The sequence below is a fragment of the Carassius auratus genome, chromosome 37 (genome assembly GCF_003368295.1).
Source record: "Carassius auratus strain Wakin chromosome 37, ASM336829v1, whole genome shotgun sequence".
Classification (NCBI taxonomy): Eukaryota; Metazoa; Chordata; class Actinopteri; order Cypriniformes; family Cyprinidae; genus Carassius; species Carassius auratus.
In genome coordinates, this window is record NC_039279.1 from 8,407,346 (window position 1) to 8,429,157 (window position 21,812).

At 38.4% G+C, this 21,812-nt stretch overlaps 1 protein-coding gene across 4 annotated transcripts in view; it reads right to left on the bottom strand.

The window, feature by feature from the left end:
* Nucleotides 1-2,916: 2,916 nt before the first annotated feature.
* Nucleotides 2,917-21,812, bottom strand: part of LOC113056082 (thyroid hormone receptor alpha-like) — a 128,242-nt gene continuing 109,346 nt past the window's right edge. For 3 of the 4 annotated variants that reach the window (XM_026222567.1, XM_026222568.1, XM_026222569.1), the window contains 7 exons: nucleotides 15,783-15,844; nucleotides 13,753-13,853; nucleotides 12,522-12,669; nucleotides 11,664-11,869; nucleotides 9,151-9,297; nucleotides 7,794-8,052; nucleotides 2,917-7,049 (listed from right to left, as the gene is read on the bottom strand). In XM_026222567.1, the coding sequence (XP_026078352.1) occupies nucleotides 6,799-7,049; nucleotides 7,794-8,052; nucleotides 9,151-9,297; nucleotides 11,664-11,869; nucleotides 12,522-12,669; nucleotides 13,753-13,853; nucleotides 15,783-15,844 (1,174 nt within the window). In that variant the 3' untranslated portion in view covers nucleotides 2,917-6,798. Of the gene's footprint in view, nucleotides 7,050-7,793; nucleotides 8,053-9,150; nucleotides 9,298-11,663; nucleotides 11,870-12,521; nucleotides 12,670-13,752; nucleotides 13,854-15,782; nucleotides 15,845-20,845; nucleotides 21,554-21,812 lie in introns of those variants that run through there. The other variant, XM_026222570.1, reaches the window with a different exon arrangement.

Sequence of the window (21,812 nt, forward strand, 5' to 3'; positions counted from 1 at the left end):
GGCCCGCTCCCACAAACCAGCAGACATATATTGCCAGCACAAAAACATACACAATACACAAGTCCAAACCAATAACACAAATGTCAGGAGCAAACAAAATGATGGTCATCATATGATTAAACACCTTTTCATGTAAAGTTAGTCTTTCACCTTTATGCAAACAGGTGACGAGAATTTGTTTTCTTAGAAATGTTGGCATGTTTCACTCCCATGTGAATGTATTTTGTCCTTGTATTTTTTTCACATATTTTAAAGGTTATTTATTCATTTTGAAAACATGTAGGTATATGAAATATGTTTTAATCCATGTACAGTAGCCTAATAAAAGTGGTTTCATTATATGAATCTTTCCAATTTGTCAATTAGGGGTGGTGTTAGCTAAGTGGATAAGACACATGCCTTTGGTGTGAGAGACCCAGGTTCAAATCCACTGTGAGACACCAATGTGTCACTGAGAGGCGTGCGACCTCTGACATATATAGCAATTGTAAGACGCTAAAGTGTCAGCTAAAATGAATAAAATAAATGTAAATGTAATAACCATAGTGGGTCGCTTCATGGAACCGCCATTTGGAGATGATATGACCTACTGAATGCTACGCACTTTACAGAATAAATCAGTAGCCCCTCACTGCAGAACACAAGATCCAGGGGGCAGGAGGCTTGGTGGAATCCAAATGTAGGAGGTGGGGATTGATAGGTGTAGGTGAATGTAAGGTGGGAGGAGTTGGATCTTGTGTTCGGCAGTAAGGAACATCTTGGATAAATTAATGTTGGACAGCAAATGGCGCATTTCTACAACAGCATCATTAAAATATTAGCATGACATTTCATCCACACCACTTGGTCTCAGTATGAGTTCTACAGAAAAAATAAATATATACTGAGTGCACTTAAGTAAGACAGGTTTGACTGGGTCTGGTTCCACTAAATGCTTGTGTATCAAAAATATAGTTTGCAGAAATATTAAGGCTCACTGCTTTAATGTTTAGATAAGCAGAGATGTGTTCTCACCAGGCTTTTCGTGATCGCCTTTGATGAGCCCCAAGAGTGCAGGAGAAATGTGTGTGCACGTGGCAGAAAGAGAGAGACTAATCAACACTAAAGAGAAGAAGACCACAATACAAGAACACTGAAACACTCAGAGAGCAAAGAATGATGAGCTAACAAGAAGGCATGGCTGGAATTTTTCAACATTTATTAAAAAAAAAAAAAAAGTTTGTTATATTTCCTTTTTTTTCTCTTTTGTCTTTTTTATTATTATTTTGTTGATACCTGAGAGAATCCTTCAAAAGCTTTCCTTTCCAGTCTCATTGAAAACAGCTGTGGAATGGACATCATCCCCGCTCTCTGCGCACTCTCTCATGGCTGGGTGCATTTTGCACATGAGCACTTCTACATATTCACAAACACAGTTTAAGCTGATGCAGACGCTCACATTCAACTTCAAAGGGATCAGCGAAAATGAGGGCTTTGATACCACAGTGTTGAGGGCGGCCAATCAAACTTAAACGTTCAAAAATAGTACGCTTCTTTTTTTCTTTCATTCTATTGGGGTTTCGCATATTCGCACAAGTGTGTGATTTCTGCACAACTAGTGTCATTAAATGGAATGGCAGGTTTCCAAACCACTCCCCTCTTCTGCTATTAGCTAGATAAAACTGATAGTCCCAACTCAAACTCACGCCATTGGTTGCGCCATTGCCAGGCCAGTGAAACTTTTCGATAGTGCCTCGGAGACACAGTGTGATTGCTTTTTGGTGAAATCAGCCTAGAAATGGCTTATTTATAGTAATCTCGGTGTATTAATGAAGTATTTTAACATTAATAGTAGTTGGTTTTGCATTAAAGATGACACACTTCAGCTTTAAAGGTGCTGTAGGGAACTTTTGTAAAAAAATATTTGTTACATATTTATTAAACCTGTCATTATGTCCTGACAGTAGAATATGAGACAGATAATCTGTGTAAAAAAAAAAGCTCTTCTGGCTCCGCCCAGTGGTCCTATTGCCATTTGCAGAAACTCCATCGCTCCCGGTAAAAAATAACCAATCAGAGCTGCGGTCCGTAACTTTGTTTGTGTTCAAATTGTAGAAAAATTTATATAATAAGCGAGTACACCATGAATCCATTTTCCAAACCGTGTTTTTGGCTTGTCCTGAATCACTAGGTTACACCTATAATAAGTGTTTATATTCGGACTATTTTAGATTGCTTCGGGGGTACCGCGGCGGAGTAACCCAGTACCTTTGTGATTCTTCATAGACATAAACAGAGAGAAGTAGTTCCGGCTACGATGTTCTTCCGCAAGATGCAAGCAGTTCTGTTTATTAACCGCTTTAGCATCAAAAGTTACCTACCGCAGCTTTAAGACTAACTTTGGTCTGCGTTTCACTTCGACAGCTGAGAGGGGAGGGAATATCAACTAAAATACATTTCAAGGTTGAATATTAATGATGTTTTGGTTAGTGTTTCTAAAAAAATGTGTTTTCATTTTGAATACGTGGAATGCCGTTTTGTTTCTAACAGGTAGTACCAATCCACCGAACCATGAGAGCATTGGACGCAAACACATACATGGAAACACAAATGCAGTCTCTCGACAGCAGATGACATCATCAGTGGAAAGTTGAACTAGCGCCCTCAAAATTCGCAAGGTTTGACAAAGCAAGTCTCAGTCAGGCAGCAGTTAGGGCCATCCTTCCCTTGACTATGACACTGACCGATGAACAGACAAAATGACTGAAGCTCATGCAGTTGCGGTGGGTGGGACTCTGGGAGGGGAAGTGTTCAGAAAGAGACATGTCCGCTAATCAGGGCTCAGTGACACTGTCAACATGATTTCATAGGGTTTAGCATTGCATAGACATTTTCGCTTCTGGGTATTTTTTGTCTTAACACAAATTTTTGTTGAAAAAAAAAAAGGACGGGAAACAAACCTACACCACCACCAAAGCGAAATAAAACCAGTATCTACTGTTCTCCTCTAAGGAAAGTTATTGGCTTTAGCAAGGCCAGTTAAGTGCTTCTGGGTACCAGACCATAACCACCCATATCAATACCAGAATTGTGACATAGCAAACAAATGTACGTCTAGCTACCCTGTCAGAAAGAGCGGTTTGAGTGCGGGGCAGAGGGTTGCGGAGGCACAGGGTTGGATATTTAATTTCATGGGGCACTTCTTATTCTTCATATTTGTATTGAACATGCACGTTTGCGAGTGCACAAAAGCACACATACAGATGTGTGAAGCATTTACAGAGCTACGTAAGCAGATTTACTTTACAAAAATGGAAGGATCAGTCTGCGCACGGGCTGCGTTCTGGCCTCGACATCCAGTATGTGATGGTTGCATATGGTTAACACAGAGATTTAATCTTTCAATATCTTTTTTTGTTTTGTTTGTATTTACATCCTTGGTTATGGCCAAAAATCTTGTAAAAGTACAAAAAAGAAAAACTAAACAAAACAAAACAAAAAAACACAAGTATTGCACTTTGAAGGCGGGCAATATACGCCTAGTGAGCTGTTTGTGTAACATCATTTTGACAGCACTGTCCACTCTTGCTGGTGACCTGAAGTGAGGTTCTAGTTCCCGGGCTCGGTTCCAGCCCAGTCCTGTCAGCTACATTCAATACCCTAAAGCACTCTCTGCTGTCACGGATGCACACGACTCCCTTTCCAGCCTTCCAGCCACATCGCATCCCGTCCGCTCCCATTACGGCTCGTCGCATCAGCACAGGTGACACCATTCACCAATGGAGGCTGATGCATGCAACTGGTGTAAATCTGAAACAGATGGGCTTTCGAGGCCGAAGGAGGGGGCTGTGTGCTTCCGCGATCACATGAACGCTCGCGCACATACTTCCCATTGTACAGTTCAACACATGCGCTGGACACACTTTGACATAAGTGCCACGCAGATAAGCACTCCTACCAAGTTCATTTAAGCTTTGTGTTGTGTGAGGTATGAGTAGATTGTGTTTCAGTTTTTTTTTTTTTTTCAGTTTCCGTTGCATTATTTCTGTTTTCATAAAAAAAAAAAAGAAAACAAAATATATATAAAAAAGAAAATATTCCTGTTTCTTCTTGTAAATTTCTCTTGATAAAAAGATGAAGGACAGATACACAGACAAACAGAGCAGTCGACTAATCGTTACAAACTATAGTGAGGTGAAATTTCTCTAGTTTACACTGCACGCATGGTCAAAAAAAAGTGACTACGGCTGTTGTTTTCTCTCTCTTACATAGAGGAGTTAAGCATCAAAAAACGAACACACAAATTTCAGTTCAAAAAAAAAAAGAAAAGAAAAATGAAACAAACAGCTCCAGCTCCGGGATTTGAACTTTTTGTTCTGGAGTCATTTTTCGTTTACCGGGTTTGTATTTCTTTTATTATATCCTTTTATTCTTTTTCTATCTCTCTCAAATAAAATTAGAAGGTAAAGCAGCAACGAAACCCTCACTTGATCAGCCAATCGGAACCACTGCTGCGTTATTCCGATTTCAAGATGGAATTCCATGCCAGATGTTCAGGAAATGCTGACAGCTCCTCTCGTTCTGATTGGCTGCGTTCCTTCGCAACCATATTATAGAGCAACTCCTCATTCTGGCTCTTTCATTCTGCTGCTCCTTGTTCACATTCATTCGGTGCTGCCATTCTTTGCATGGCTTTGCCGCTCCTTTGTCTCACAAAGGAAAGGGCCGTTTCTATTGGGTGCTCCTCTCAAGCCACTTCTGACTTCAAGAGTGCGGGGACACAGAGGTCTGTTTGAGTGTTTCGTCATCTGTTGAGAAAGAACACGACCGGGTTTTGCTCGACTTAATACTGACTCTGACGGTGTGCTCAGGAGCACATAAAGGCGTGGCCTCTGTTTGACAGAGAGGTTGGGGGCGTGTCCTTGTAAAACATGCGACTGAGCTGGAGGAGCTGGAGGGTGGGACCCATCATGCCTTAGTGCAAAAACTCCTTAAAAGGTGCCAGGGGTTGAATTGTCTCTGAAGATTTGGCTCTTTCAAAGCTAAGTGCTTTCATTCAACTGCTAGCTTCACTGCGTCCACTGCCCCACCCTGAAGAAACCAGCCAACCCCTCTCTCCACTTTCCGAATTACTGCTTGGTACAGAAAAGGAAACAGTGAAAGACCTATTCGGTTCAGGCCTGGTCACCTCGGGTCCTTCATCTGTTGTTCTCTCCATGGCTCCTCTTCGTAGTCAGCAACATGTATGGTTTAGTTTGCCGTCTTCTGAAAACTAGCTTCCGGTTTGACGGAAATTGAAGTGACACTTGGTCCCAGATGAAAAGAAAAACAAGAAACAAAGAAAGTCCACCCAAGAATAGTTTTTTCTCTCAGCCATCTCGGAGAAATCGGACAGGCTACGATGAGGAATGGCAGGCCCTCCTGTCTACAGTGGTATTTCAACGTAACTGAGAAGAAACTGTGTTTCTCCGAGTGTTTCTATCCTGGCTGTCAGTGTGTGAAGATACAAGTGTGTGTAGGTGTGTTTAAATGTGTGTGTGTGTGTGTGGCTGAGGGTCGCTGCCCTGTGTCCAGAGGTGAGGTAGAACCTGTCAGCACAGAGGCAGTCTTTAAGCCACAGCCAGCCAAAGATGTGACCACATTTGAGGTAAAACAAAAACAACACAAAGAAAAAACATCAACGACAGCCAGTCCGCCACGGCCCGTCAGGAGTGTGCGTGTGTGTTCGCACAGACCGGGCAACAGTAGCATCTGAGCGGAACACAGATGGGCTGGACTGAACTCTCAAAGCCCTGCATGGGAGTCCAGAACCACAGCACTGCAGTGCATACAGTAAAAATGAGGCATTCGAGTTTTGAGGTGTGTGTTTTAGTATGTTTGTGTGTGCTGGGTCTAGGAGTACGGTAATACTGGCTCCCTCTCGACACCTGTAAAACACACAAATCAGTGCGGATTGGAGATGTAGGGGTGCCTGGATTTCCATCTCTCTGTGTGACTTTCCAGGGACAAAAAGGGGCTCAAGGAGCCCACAAATAAGCCCAGATAACGGCAAGAATGAACTGCACACAAAGTCACTGAGCGGCACACTTGAATGTACGCTAAAATGGCGACCGAGAGCTTTCAACGGTCCGTGTCCTACAGAGAAGGGGGGGGGGGGGTATGTTCTCGAAAAATCACAAACCATTTTGAGTAGCTTTATTTAAATATAGCACCTGATTTGGTTCAAAAATTCCTCCCACTTCACACACAGGCTCAATATCGAAGAGAATCATGAGGTCTGTTAATTAAAGAAGATTCATGTTAGCGCGGAGCTTGAGATACCGCCGGATTATCTCACAAGAACTGAGATTTTAATCAGTGAAATTAACTGACCACTTCACGACCTGGCGGAGGAATCTATATGCCAGCTGCCATCCAGTCTTAGCAGAGGGCACCTCCAGTGGTGGCATGACAGTAGTGCTGTCTGTACGTGTACAAATGCATCATCGGAGGATTTGAGTTGCATGAGTACTGCATCTGTAAGCACACTTACAGGAGTGTGTGTAGATGTATATTCTGTGTCTAAGGTGTTGGTAAACCAGTAACCAAGACATCATGCCGAGACAGAAGGGCCCTGCGTGGGGGATTTAGTGGATGAGGGAGGGCCGAGCCAAAAATCAAAATATAAAAAGTAAACTCCCCGTATGAAAGCCTTTCTGAAGATGACCCCTGCCAATTCAGCTGCTGCTGGTGAGTTTGGTGCGTGGACGGGGGTGAGACGGGTAGAGAAACACGAGTTACAAAACGTTGTTGATTCTCCTGCCGCATCTCACTGGGACGTCACACGTCCTGATCCTCGAAGACCTCCAGGAAAAGTGGGGGGAAGAGTTCAGTGGGGCATTCCACCTTCATGTGCAGGAAGCGGCTGGCATGGCAGGCTCCGATCATGCGCAGGTCCGTCACCTTCATCAGCAGCTTGGGCCAGAAATGGGGAATGTTGTGCTTGCGATAGTAGATGTAGTGTTCGAACGCTAGGAGGTACATCTCCTGGCACTTCTCGATCTTCTCCACGCATGTCAAGCCTGTGCGATCTGAAGAGAAGAACCACAGAAGACGCAAGGACAGTACTCATTATATGACCATTACAGGATTGTAGCAAAATACTTCATTTCAAAAACCATCTAGTTAGGTTTCACACTGAATGACGGAGAAATACCTCTAAGTAACTACAATATTTATCAAACATCATGTTCGTAAACCTAGTACACAGCCGTAATAATCAACATTCCTGGGGATCAAATGAACACTCCAGATATTAATTATTATCACTTCATTTTCTACATAGTGAAGCCGAAGCAAAGAACACTAACCAGGTCAAAATCATTAACATCAAAATCAACCAGGTCTAAGATGAACAGTAAGTGACATACATGTGACATATTGTAATTATCGACTGTTCTTTTGCTTTTGCTCTGTTCCTCCAATGAAAATAGTTCCAATCTTGACCCTATGGAGAATCTGAATTTTTTTTTTTTCTTGCTTACAGATCTGTTATTTCTGTTTTGCTCTATTGGGGTTTATTGGATATTCTTGTATGTGTTACCTGAGAAGTGCTATGTCATGCAGTTATTGTAAATGGAGTTACTGCTTATAAATACATTTTATTTCAAGTTAGCATGCTACCACAGAAGGCAGCTGCCTATGTAGACAGCAGACAGAATGGCAGCCCAGTTGCTTTGGGAACAGAACCTAACATACTTCTCAAATCCCTACAACTGTTTCTTGCTGCTAATCCGCTTTTGAGAGTTCTCTTCCTTTAATGTGTCCTCTCTCACCTGAGCTCATAAGCAGTACGGCCTGCAGCAGGGCCACCTCTGTGTCATCCAGGTTGAACTGCGCTAGACTCTTGCCTAAGTCAAAGATGGCGTCAGACACAACGCCCAGTCCTCCATTCTTTAGCTGCTCTCGTTTGACAGCCATCTCTCCATTCAGGGTCAAGGTCTCGCTTTCCGGGTCATACCGAACCGCAGCACGTAGGGACATAATCTCCATACAGCAACCCTTCAGCAAGATGATCTGATCCTCACAAGGAAGCTAAAGAAATGAGAAATCACACGATAATACATATTTACTTCACCTAATGGAATGAAATCTGCTGTGGTATCATCCTGAGTATGTGGTATCATACACTGTCATGGTTTTAAATTTTTTCAAATGTTAAAATATATATATATATAAAATATTTCCAGTTTGAATGAATATTGATCCTTTTTTATGAGGAAAACACCAAAATTATATATGCCACTATGGATTTCAGTATTAACACTCAGAATAAAAATAATAGTAAATTATTAAAAATAATGAACAACTTGACAACAACAAACAATAGTGAATTTTAATAGTGGGTGAAATGTCACAATTATTAAGATTCAAATTAAATAAAAATACATTAATTAAATGTTAATTTATATATATTTATATTTTAAATTATATAAACTATGTTTTATATTATTTTAATAAGAACATAATAAGGACTGATGTGTGCGTATAGCTTTTTTTTAATTTCTAACTACTCTTTAATATTTACACAGCAGAGAATGGAGTAGTTATAATGTCAAATTGAATAAATGCACTTGAAAAAAATTACAGTGTTAAAAAAAATGACTTAATGTGTTAGCATTGACAGCCTTAATCATATACTGGCAAAGAATCCAGGATGACAAAACACAAAGGAACTGAGGACAGAAAAAAAATGGAGGTGAAATGGCATCAGACTGCAGTAATATTTACCTCGATGAATAAAATGTTTCACATCATTTACAATACAAACAAGAATCCTAGTATTGTTCACTATTCATTTTTGTATTACAGTCTGTCTAGGTGCATATTACAAAATGTGGAAAATACAGGAGGCATAGCTCTCAACTTAGAAAAGAGCCCGAGAGGTAGTGGGTACGTGTGGAATGGATGACAAGGTAAATTTATGGTGTAGACAATAATAAATCCATTGCCATAAGGGTGCTGTGTAGTCTACTATGCAAGAATGTTCACACTTGTGGTTCAAGAGAGTTGGTGAATGCTAAATATGGAGAGAATGCCACAATAGCTATGACTGATGTAATGTGGCAATATTCCACACACATTTAAAAACAGTGTGTAAAAAAAAAATACAAAACCTAATTGCACACTCACCTCCGAAAACATGGGGAGTTTTTTGGCAAAGTCAACAACACGTGTGATGGCTGGGGTGATGATCTTGGTAAACTCGCTGAAGGCCTCCAAATCCACTTTGTCCCCGTCTGATGTGGGGGCCACCGGAGACTGTCCGATGTCCTCTGGCTGCAGACACAGACGGATTCACAGAGGTGTTAACTCTGACTTTCACTTTTGGCTTTTGTAACAAGCAACAATGCATTTCCATTGAGTAATATATGAATGGATGGACAGATACACCAAACGAGATGCATGTGTGGGGTCTGGCTTTGCAGTTATGTAGGCTGATAGCCTTGGAAAACCACAGCGTTTAGTATCCTCAGGGTGGATTAGAGGTCAGCCATGTAAAAACTCTGGACAAACAGCCAAGTAGCCCTGACATCTGGAGCAACATTCTATGTATGCAGTAAGAGGCATGTAACATGAGTCAGAAGAGAGGTAATTATAAGTACTCAGGAGGCAGAGCTGCAATTACAGCATTACATGTTGGCAACTGCATAAGTATTTTTCGAATGTGAGACATGGCTATGAATTGTGGACTACATATTTGCAGTGTGTTTCTGCTGCCATCAACGCCTCTGAAATAAGAATAGCAAGTGAAGTCAGTTACATTCTCAGGAGTTAAATAAGTGAAAGAAAAGCAATGAAAGAATTGCTGAGATTATCAAATTAAAAGTGAGAAATTATATTTTATATATGTTTATATATATTATATATATATATATAATGTTATATAATTATTTACAGAAATAATTTAATAATTGTACCAACCCTAAATATAATTAATTATTAGAATTTTAGTTATATAAATTTATATATATATATATATATATATATATATATATATATATATATATATATATATATATATATATATATAAACATAACATATCATGAATCCGTCCATGACCTAAGCGATTTTATGAGGTCACAACCAGCATGTGTGGATAAACAACCCTATCTAAAAATTGACTTATCCATCCATATCCATGTTGTGGACATCACCCCTTGAGGCACAACTGCGACACTCCCTCAGACTTCAAACTGTGCGATCACATTGATCTCTTTGTTTCTGATAAAGCAAACAGACAATAAACAAAGACACTGCAATCAAGACAAGACTGCAGAAACGAATGGTAGTGCTACACACAAACCCTATTCTGTTTCATTGTGAGACTGCGGGAGCGAAAGATTCGAGATTCAAAGTGTGCGTGTTTCTCCTCTTTCAGGAGGTGGGGGTAGTGCTGGACACTTCCCAAAGCAGCCAGTAGGACCCCAGTGCAAACTATCCCGTCTGCTGGTCCACCTTGGCCTTCTCACTGCTGAGAACTTGGCACTGCGCGTTCTCACTCCAGAGATCTTAAGACAGCCCCGTTGGACTACTGACAGGACAGAGTGTGTGTTCCCATGAAGAGAGAGAATGCAGTTTATCGGGGTCATTCAGGGTCTCGGCCTTGCACTGTTATTGGAGTCATATCTTGTTAGTAAAGGTTATATACAGTAGGCTGAATTTTTTATGGGCCGTTTTATAGATGTTCTCAGCCGGCTGGGCAAGTGGTCTCTCTGTCCCCAGTGGCTGATCATCACAGGGTCTAGTGCAAGCCGAATGTTTAGATTGGTGTGCGTCAGGGCTTTGATAGCGCTCGTAACCACTGGGAAGATGAAAGGTGTTTGGTGGGCAGAGAAAACCAACATCGGTTCTACGATAGAGAATTTCCAAATCACCTCTTCTGCTAGTAAGACATGTTCGGATATTGTGTGCTCACTTGAATGTTTGTAATCTATTTTGAAGAATATTTCGAAGAACTTGTTTTGTTCTTGCAATGAAAGTAAATGTGTTCCAAATCAACACTGGTCCCCATTAAAAAATAAATAAATAAAAAAGACAAAGGTTTGGAAAGATATGACTGTGAGAAAATTCCAATAGATCTAAAGCATGTGTGTCTACATGTCTCCTACACTCTTTCATTCCATTTTCTCTTCCTTGATCCTGCCACCGTTCACAGTGGGTGGTATATTGTCTGAGAAAATGAGCGATTAATACTGTCTAAGCTCTCTTTCCTTCCTTCTTCATAAACAGAGGCGCTTTTACAAAGGCCCTGCATGGCAACACTGCATTCCTGTTATACCAGTCACTGACAGTTGCTGTAACGCTCGCTGTTGCCCGGTCACAACTGATATGAGCAGACTGGTATTGTCACTCATTACATTGATTAGCAAGCTGTACAAACAAATGCTAATCTGTCCTGACAGAAAAGGCCATAGTGATGCACTAAGCTGAAAATAAAATGTAGTGAGCCAACACATTTTTTTTCTCCTTTATCAACCTATATATTTACTTCATATGTGTGTATATATATATAGAAACGTTATGTGCTTAACAAATATTGTTACGTGATTCTGAAATTTTCATAAGCTTTTTTAATAATACTCTACAGCTACATTTTTCAATTTTCAGACTTCAGACGTGTTTATTTCAGGTGCTTGCTTACCAGGAACTTGCGTTTCTGTTTCCAGTGAGAGCCCTGTGCATTGGTGTGGCGGTGAGCTTCTGTCACCATACGGATCAGCTCCCACTCTGAGCTGGTGGGTTCTGGCCGATTCATCAGGGATTTGACCATTTCCTCCTTTTTCCGCTTCTCACGGTTCTCCTCAATCAAGCGTCGCTTTGCAACCCGCTTTGAGTCGTCAAGAACCACTACACCGAGGATAAAAACAGGTTAATGCCTCAACCCGTGTGTTGCATAAAACACATTATTAAATTGTATTTATGATCCTCTAAGTGGCTTTTCCATTTCAATTTCATTTTAAAGATGTTTAGGCAGTTTTTTTTTTTGGAAAACAAGGCAAATTCCGAATAACAAAATGATTCTGCGGTGCAGAACGGACGGGACAGAATCAGTAAGTGCATCGGGGAGGGATCAAAGTAGAAACGAGACATCCATAAAACATTATAGAAGAGAGGGAGTGTCAGAGGAAGAAGAAATGTGGTCTGGCTTGAACATGTGCTGTACATATGTGAGGCGTATGGACACATGTAAGGGGAACCCCAGACTGAGACTTCAGTTTGCATAAGATTAATGCACCATCGCTGCCAGCATGCGTTTGTGTTTGTAAGGAGCGGGGCTGAGTTTGTGATCCAGTGGTGAGGTCAACCAAGTGAGAATTTTGAATTATTTTGTCATTTAATAATTTTTTATTACAAATTATATTAACTTAGGTTAGGATAGAACTTTTGTTATAAGAGACTTGATTTGAGGTCCCCTCATGCGTTTTCATTTGTCTGTGTGCGGTTTTGCATGTTCGGGATTTTGTATGTTATTTGCATGAGAGTGCACGAGGTTACTCACGATCCATGGCCATGCCCACGGCGATGCATTTCTTGAAGCGGCACAGCTGGCACTGGTTGCGGGTGATCTTGTCGATGATGCAACAGCTATCATACTTGCAGGAGTAAGAGGGGTGGAGGTTCTTCTGGATGGTGCGCCTGAAGAATCCCTGAGAGACCGAGAGAGTAAGGAGGATAAGGAGTGTGTTCAGATGCAGGGAGTCAGACCAATGTTATCCGTCACAATCTGTGCTTCAAATGTGGGACGGCAAAATCCTTTTTGTCTCGTTTTGCTGTAAAAATATCTAAATATCCTTTTGAAAAGAAAAACTGTGTATAATACAAGGTGAAAAAATGAAACAAAACAACTATTTGCCAGTGATGTGAGAAAAAGAAGTTTAAAATATATTCAAGATACAATTGTCACGTTTTTCACCCAATTCAATTATTCTTGTTTTTTTAGTAGTGATCAAAAAGTGCTAATATTTCAGTAGTCACTAAAAACTATATATCAGTAAAAATTAGTTTTAATCAGTTAAATTCAATACAGCAAGAGCAAATATTCTATTGAGTGCATTCCCTTAATCGGGAAATTTGAAACAAAATAAAAATAAAACACATCACAATAAAATAAAAAGTATGCTATTTTGTTTTCCTTATATATATATATATATATATATATATATATATATATATATATATATATATATATCTGAGTATCTATTTAATATATATATATGGGTACATAATTATTTACACACAAAATTTACTGTAGTTTTGTTCAGATATTAATGCATTAAATACTGCTTTCAAAAACCTAGATATATTACATAAATTATACTAATAAATTATATCTATATTATCAAAATGGTAAAATATAATCTATATATATATATATATATATATATATATATATTTTTTTTTTTTTTTTTTTTTTTTTTTTTTTTAATATATATTGTTTTTTATTGCAGTGATGGAATTTGCAAGCCCTGAGAGCTCTTAAAGTCACAGTCAAAGACATCCACATCCACAGTTGTCCCTCATAGTTCACTCCCTTCATGAACAAAGACAGACAGTGGATAAGATGGTTGACACAGTTTTTAGGCTTGTGATTTGACAGGTTTGAGAATGATAGGATGTTTTGTGGAACAGATCAGACCTGGAGTGAGATTCTAGTCTGCAAATATACGTGAGGGGCTGAGTTGTCTGTTAAAAGATATCACTGTTCACATGTGATAGCAGAGATGTCCTACCTTACAGCCCTCGCAGGTGATGCAGCGGTAGTGATAGCCGGTAGCTTTGTCTCCACACACAACACACGGCTCATCCTTCTCCAGATAGCTGGGGATGTACCCTGCCACACACACACACACACAACTCTAATGTCAACTCACAACAACAGACAAGTGCAGACATCAGTAAAATCAACACCACAATAAATATTAGATATAAAAAATGTTCCTAGATTAAAATGCAAAGAAGCTGTTCGTAATTTCTAGATTGTTTTTCCTAAAATGTGTGTAAATTAACTTGAAGCAGAAACTGGAAAATGTAAAAAAAAAAAAAAAAAAAAAAAAAAAACATTATTTCAAATTCAGACCTGAGTATCTATTTAAAGCCTATTCTTGTTAACCTTGATTGGTGAAAGCCCTGAAGAGCCCTGAGTGACTCTGAGAGTGTCACTTGACAGTAATTACGATCCTCCACGTGTTTCTGAAAAGTCTATCATCTTAAGCTACACTACATGTTAATGTGTGAAGCCCTTTCATAGATAAGAAACTCATTACTGATTGGGTTACATGCTGTGGTTTACAGAAAGGAAAAATAGCCCACTGCCCACTGATTTACTAAATATACAGTACATTACCATTCAAAAGTTTGAAGTCGGTAAGATTTTTAATAAGTTTTTGAAGAAGTCCCTTATACTACTACTACTACTATTACTACTACTACTACTACTAATAATAATACATAAATAAATGAATAAATAAATAAATAAAAAACAGTAAACAGAGTAATATTATGAAATATTACTACAATAAAAAAAAAGGTTTTCTATTAATTTAGAAATCATTGTAATCTACTGATTTGGTACTCAAGACACATTATTATTATTATCAATCTTGAAAACAGTTTCAATTCAAATCTTTCAGTACAAATAGTGATGATATTTAGGATTCTTTAAAGAATAGAAAGAGCAAAAACAGCATTAACCTGAAACAGAAATCTTTTTTAATGTCTGTACTGCCATTTTTGGTAAATTTAATGCATCCTTTTGGATAAAACTGACTCCAAACATTTCAACAGAAGGGGAAAAAAATACAAATTTTAAATAAATAAATGTTTTTCACTGACTTAAGGTCTGGTTTGTACTGTATATTAGTAGGTTTTAAGGGGTTAACTCACTATGTATGTTTCATTCAGTAAAACCCTAATCCTTATTAAAATCAATAAATTTAGATTTTATTACAATCCAATGTGTGATTAATCTTCCATTCTATCCATATCTGTTTTTAAATCAGTAGGATTTGTGTGTGTGTACTAGCTAAAAAGTACTAGCTATTTTACTTTCACCATTCTTTAAACTAAAATATAGGGCTAAATAAAAAAATGCAGACGATGTAAAGTATGGCATTTTTATTGGGATAAGTTTTGTAGACTTGTTTTAAACTACTTAACTGTCATTCTTTTCTAACAACATTTCCTTTGTACAAAATGAAACCCTAAACACTGCTCAAGCGTCTTTCGTTCCCAAGTGTATGTGACAGCACCAGCTTTGTAAAACTAATAGGTAAGAGTCGATGTTGGGACTAATCTAGTTTATGAATGAATGAAACAGAGCAGCAGTGACAGGCATAAAAATGCGGCTACTGGAAACCTGATGGATCTAAACCAAGCAGAGATGGGGTGTCCTGAATAAATGTACAGTACATCAAACCACGTTACCGAACTTCCTCAACTGAACAGCCACTCCTTCCACTAATACAACGCTAATCCTTACACAGCCCATTAGTCTGGAAGAGCAATCGTTTGAATGTGAGTTATGATATCCTGAAGGAGTATCGCCAGAACATCACATAACAACAAGTCTATTGAGCTAACTGATGCTGGAGTTGTTTAGAGGAAGATCACGGGGCAACTGAAAAGCCTTCTCTCCTTCTGGGTTTCTCGTGTGTTTCTCAGAAATGTGTAATCAGTGATGCATTATGGGATGTCAGAGGAGTGTAAGCATACTTGTGCAGCTCTAGGCAAGAGCATTCGTGTCTTCTATTAGACATCTTACCAGACATGCTCTTCACCGAACATTGACTGTTCTTTCTCTTCCTTTTCGGGCCATCGAGCCACCTGGAAAATAAAATAGAGGAGAGAAACAGAGAGAAAGAGGATGATATTAGTACACTCAACAAAGATGGCGCACAGGAAGTGTGCTTTGTGCTGATTCGATGGCTGCAATTCCCTGTGGTATCACTTTATATTTTTAACAAGCACACATTCAGCTCCAAGTGCTCCAACAACATGACAACCCTGTCATTTTGATTACAAGGAGTGAGGATCACAAAAAAGAAGGTTGCAAATACAGGCAGCTTTGAGAGACTCGGTGCACGTGTTCCTGACAAAGGACTGAGCCCACACCCCTTCTCTCTTCTTAATGTCCTTCAAACTTTCTAATTGATTTTAAAATACATAATAAAATGATAAAGGCCCACAGCACAATATATAAACAAAAGCAGTGATTTAGCAACTGGAAGCTGTCACAATAATAGTAATTATTAAACTAAAAATATTTAAAATTCTTTAAAAATTAAATCATTGCAATAATAATAATAATAAAACACCAAACAATTTAAAAACAATTATTTAACCATGATAAAGTGCCAGGAAGTCATTTTCAAATTAATTTTACTATTAAAAAATAAATTAAAGGGCTTCTGAATATTTTTTTAAAAAGTAGTCCCACTATTCATTAAAAAAAAAAAAAATCACATAAAACACAGATTATTGTCTTTGAATACTACCCAAAACAAAACAAAACAAAAACGATAAAAACCAAACTCAAACAAATAAAAAACAAAAACTCAAATATTAAGACAAATATCAAGATTATGTGTCTAGTAATTAAAAAAATGTCTGGAAGTAATTTCTTACAATTATACATTGTTATGATCTTATTTTAAAATGACATCAAATTCTTAATATACCCCACTTCTGATCAACAAGTTTTGCAGCCCACCAATAACATTAGGTCATCCAGCAGTAGGAACGCCCATTATGACTGAAGAGGCAGGAACATTGACTAAAATGACTGAACATCATTAATTAATCAATGAGAGCTGGCAATTTCCGGAATCAAGAGAGACCGAGAGAGTTGCTGATGTAACAAAGCTGAGCGGGGCCAATGAGCAATGATGCAATGCAGCAACTACCAATGAGACAGTGATCAGACTTATACAGCCACTCTATGAGCTCCAGCAACATATACTTGTGAATGCCACAGTCTCTGGGTACATCGAGGCTGGCTGTGATTAAAGGGCTGAAGTAGCTCAGCTCTACACTGGGAAAAATAAAGTTATGTAACAAAGTGTCCAAATAATGTAGGCAAATCTGTCAACAGCGCTTCAATGGCTTTGCTGCTGCCAACGCTAATGCAAGCCTCTTTAAATATATATCAAAAAGAGTTCGATTTCTTAAGGGAGAGCTATTTTAAACCTCAGCAAACGTCAACATTATACTAACATACTAATAAGTACAGTGCCCTCCACAAGTATTGGAACAGTAAAGACAAAATTGCTTTCTCTGCTGTGGAGTCAAGACATCTGCAAATATGATTAAAAGATGAATATACGACAAAACGACAGAATGTCACATTTTCGACACATACATGTTATACCAAATAAAAAGGACAGCACTTTTAGAGTGCATCCCACCATTTGATGTGAGCATAAGTATTGGAACAGTTGAAATTAAAGCCGATGTAAAAGATTAAAAGCTAATATTTAGTTGCAGATCCCTTGCATGCAATCAGAGCAGTGAGTCTGCAACCCATAGAATATTAATCATATTTACAGATTTCTTGACTCCACAGCAAACAGAACAATTTTGTCTTTACTGTTCCAATTCTTATGGAGGCCACTGTATATATGCAAGATCATGAGCTGGTTTTTGATGGAAAAAATGCATAACGGCATAAAAATTATTTGAAACATCAAAAGCTGTATAGATGGACATCTTTCCTGCTACATAACAACTGCCATTATGCTTACAAAAATACTGTGGAGGAACAGTATCAGGAAATACAGTAATACTGTAGCACTTTGCTAGCCTACTATAATGTACTAAGTAGGGCCGGGACTTTAACGCGTTAATTGAGATTAATTAATTACACAAAAAATAACGCGTTAACTAAGATTAATTAATTACAGAAAAATTCCCGCATTTTTAATAACTTATTTTTGCACCGCGGAACGTTTCTCACTGGACGAGTTTCGGCGGACCGATTATACTGAAGCACCAACTAGCGTTCGCATATCACCAGAGAGTATCTATACTCTTTAATATCACCGCAGCAGCACATCGAGCCTCAAGTATCACCTCAACGCAAAACATATAGCAGCTAGCGTGGACTTTACACTTTATGTTGAACTATGTATTATTTTGTTGGTGCAACAGTTTATGTTGAACTCTTTTATTGTTTAGGCCAAGGTTATTGAGAGTTGGACTTAGTATGTTATGGCCTCTGAAGAAACAGAGAGATGTTTTCTAATAGTCAGTGTTTCCAATGTTCTAAATGTAATTGACAGTATTGTGTTTTACTTAAAAAACACTTTACAGAAGGTTCCAGCACCTATAAGCTTCCTGAATTTCTGAAATGTACTATTTCTAAATTGTTTCTAAATATGCTATTTCTACACTTCATGGCAAAAAATTGCACTGGTCTGCTAGACTTTGTTGAACAAAAATAAACAATATTTTGTTGCTTAAGCTTATGTATTCAGTCATTATTCAATGGTATACTATAAATCCACGTGAAAAAAATTACTTCTCACTGTTCTCAGGTCAAATATTTATATGCGATTAAAATGCGATTAATTTCGATTAATTAATTACAAAGCCTCTAATTAATTAGATTAATTTTTTTAATCGAGTCCCGGCCCTAGTACTAAGGTATTTATGTGGTATTCGAACGCACTTTAAGAATCCCAATAATACTTTTTGGTAGTGTCTTGAGTTTGCCCTTTTCTCAATTGATATAATCTTCTGGAAATTACCAAGAGAACACAAAACAAGGTTCATGTGATGTGCTCCCTCAAGCTCTGCCATGTCACACACATAAACACAAAGAAGGCCATCTTTGTTCAAAGCCACAGGGAAAAGATTATAAAAAAGTTCAAAGTCTAATACTGGCTACAGGTGTTCTTTTGCTCGTCACATTGTTTTTGTCATTTGCTGTATTGATTCTGCAGCTGTAGAGCATCATTTATGAATGTCATTTATATGTCTGACTGAGGTTCAGTCAGGACACAGAAGCCCCTGGACATTTTTCCCTCTCGTTCTCTCAGGCACACGGAAATGTCACTCTAAAGCCGTGTTGTATTTGACACAATCACTCTGACTTTCTGTCGCGGATGGTTTTACCAACACAGCTGTCAATCATCTGTTGCCCCCGTGAGAACATACTTGTCACAAAGAAAACACGAACGTACCATCAAAAGTCAAACACAGGCATCCCAGATTTCACATTTCAGACAGGCTCCAGATTATTGATTACTTGAGGTGTGTCAAAGAAGACAAATTACAAGATTCATTTACTCAGTTCCATCATGACAAAAGCAATGGGCAAAGATCCCGTCATAAGATGAACAGATATACAGTGCAATAGAAAGATAGGCAGATGGGAAGACAGAGGCATAAAGAAAGATAAAAGCAGCAAGGGCTTTTTTCCACTCTGACACTCGCTATAAAAAGAAACCTCAGAGGATTTTGCCTAGTCAGAAATGGATGGGAGGGGGGAATCAAATAAATAAATAAATAACAGCACTTGCTCTCTGCAGAAACATAAATTATTCCAGATCCGAATGGAAGAGCTACACAACTTTCCCATTAAAGGGACAGAGGACAAGCGCTATAACATCTGAGAGGACAGGCTGCAGCTTGCACAGTAATACCGTGATACGAGCCGGGAATGAGCATCCATCGTTTTGCACACAAAGCGTCAAACAACCAGCTCATAATCTGTCTGAGCTGATGATACTGATGAAACAGTTTCTCATTTAATTCACACACTTTCAGAAAAAAAAAGGTACAAAAGCTGTCACTGCGGTGGTAACTTTTAAAAAAGTCTTAAGTCTTAATTATTTTAAATTGAGATGTATACATTTTCTGAAAGCTGGATAAATAAGCTTTCCATTGATGTATAGTTTGTTAGGATAGGACAATAATTGGCCAATATTGAAATCCTGGAATCTGAGGGTGCAAAGAAAAATTGCCTTTGAAGTTCCAAATGAAGTTCTTAGCAATACATATTACTGATCAATAATTAAGTTTTGATATATTTACGGTAGGAAATTTACAAAACATCTTCATGGAACATGATCTTTACTCAATACCCTAATGATTTTTGGCACAAAAAGAAAAATCGATAATTTTGACCCAAACAATGTATTTTTGGCTATTGCTAAAAATATACCCCATCGATTTAAGACTGGTTTTGCAGTCCAGGGTCACATTTGGACCCTTTAGGAACAAAGGTGGACCTTCTGAAAATGATTCCGAAGTATAAGGAATCTGCACATTCAGTCAGAATCTAAATCAGTCGACTGATGCATCACAGAAGATCCCAAAAAAGAAGTTAGCGCAACCTTCTCCACAGAAAGGAACCTGAAAATATTTAATTGGATTAGCTGACCAGGAAATGATCTGTTCCGGGTTTTCCCCACTTTATACCAATGGATTACCATGGTTTTTTTTTCATGATTTTTCATTTCACTCATACTTTAAATAATAACAACAGCAATAACAACAAATTACTACTTCTACCACATATTATAACCAGTATTATTATTACCAACTTAACGGACACAATATATTTAGTGATTACACTTGGCCACAAGCCGCTTCTAGTTGATGAAATACTTTAGATCTTAGCATAACTGGAAAAATGCATTCAAAATTTTTATAATTTTATAGAAATTATAATAAATAATATGTAACAGAATCAAATATTAATATTGTAATCTACTTTTTTATTATTTTACAGATATATTGATACATTTCTCAGGTTTTGATTTCCAGGTTTTCGAGCACCAGGACTAGGCTTGTAGAGCGATACAGGTAGGAGAAGTGTCTCACCTGATAATGCAGTGGGATTGGAGGATGTGCATGATGAAGATGAAACACTCAGCTGTTCTTCAGGATTATAACTCTTCACCACATCAACGGAGTGAGTCGTATAAACACAGTCTGACTGAATTCTCTTTGATGCCTCTCTTGCATAAGTGGGCGCTCTCTCTCTCTCTGTCATTTGGCAACCCTCCCTCTCTTTTTTCCCTCTGCCTGCTGTCTCTCTAACTCTGAATCTCCCCTGACTGTTCTTTATGAATTTTTCTAAGAATCCCTCATGAAAGATAGTCTCTCTCGCTCATAATCCCTTCCATGGTCTGTGATTGGGTGTTGTGATCCCTTCTCGCGGGCAGTAATCCGGGGTTAAGAGCGAGAGATGGTCAGATTGGGCATGCCGTGTGATAAATCGAGAGAGATGGAGCCTGATATATGCCAGCACCCATAAACATGCCAACCGGTTCTGTCACCTCCGGTTATTTTTACCTTTTTTGTACCTCTGTGGCATATTTATATCGATCAAGGTTTCATTCATCTTCTACGATGAGGCAAACACAGTACAAGCACTGACAGTGGGTTTATTGAAGGGAATAATATAAATAACTACAATGACGGAGGGAGTTTCCACTGAAGAAGTGAAAAGAAAGTTTGTGTGCTTTACACTGAATTTAGATGCACAGCAGTACACCATTGTTCAAAGGTTTGGGGACCAATAATTCTTAATGTTTTTAAAGAAACCTCTTGTAGACAGATCAAGGCTGTATTTATGTTATGAAATTACAGGTTTAAAATTATGAAATAGTAATTTATTCTTGTGAAACAGCCATTACAACAGTCACATCTTTCTTCTACCGTCACCTTCGATCCATTGCTAAACAAAAATGTATTTGTAGAGACACTTTGAAGAAATATTTCAAAGACATGCCAGGTAAATCCAATTGTAGGGGGGACTGAATTAATTATTCCCAGAAAATGAAGT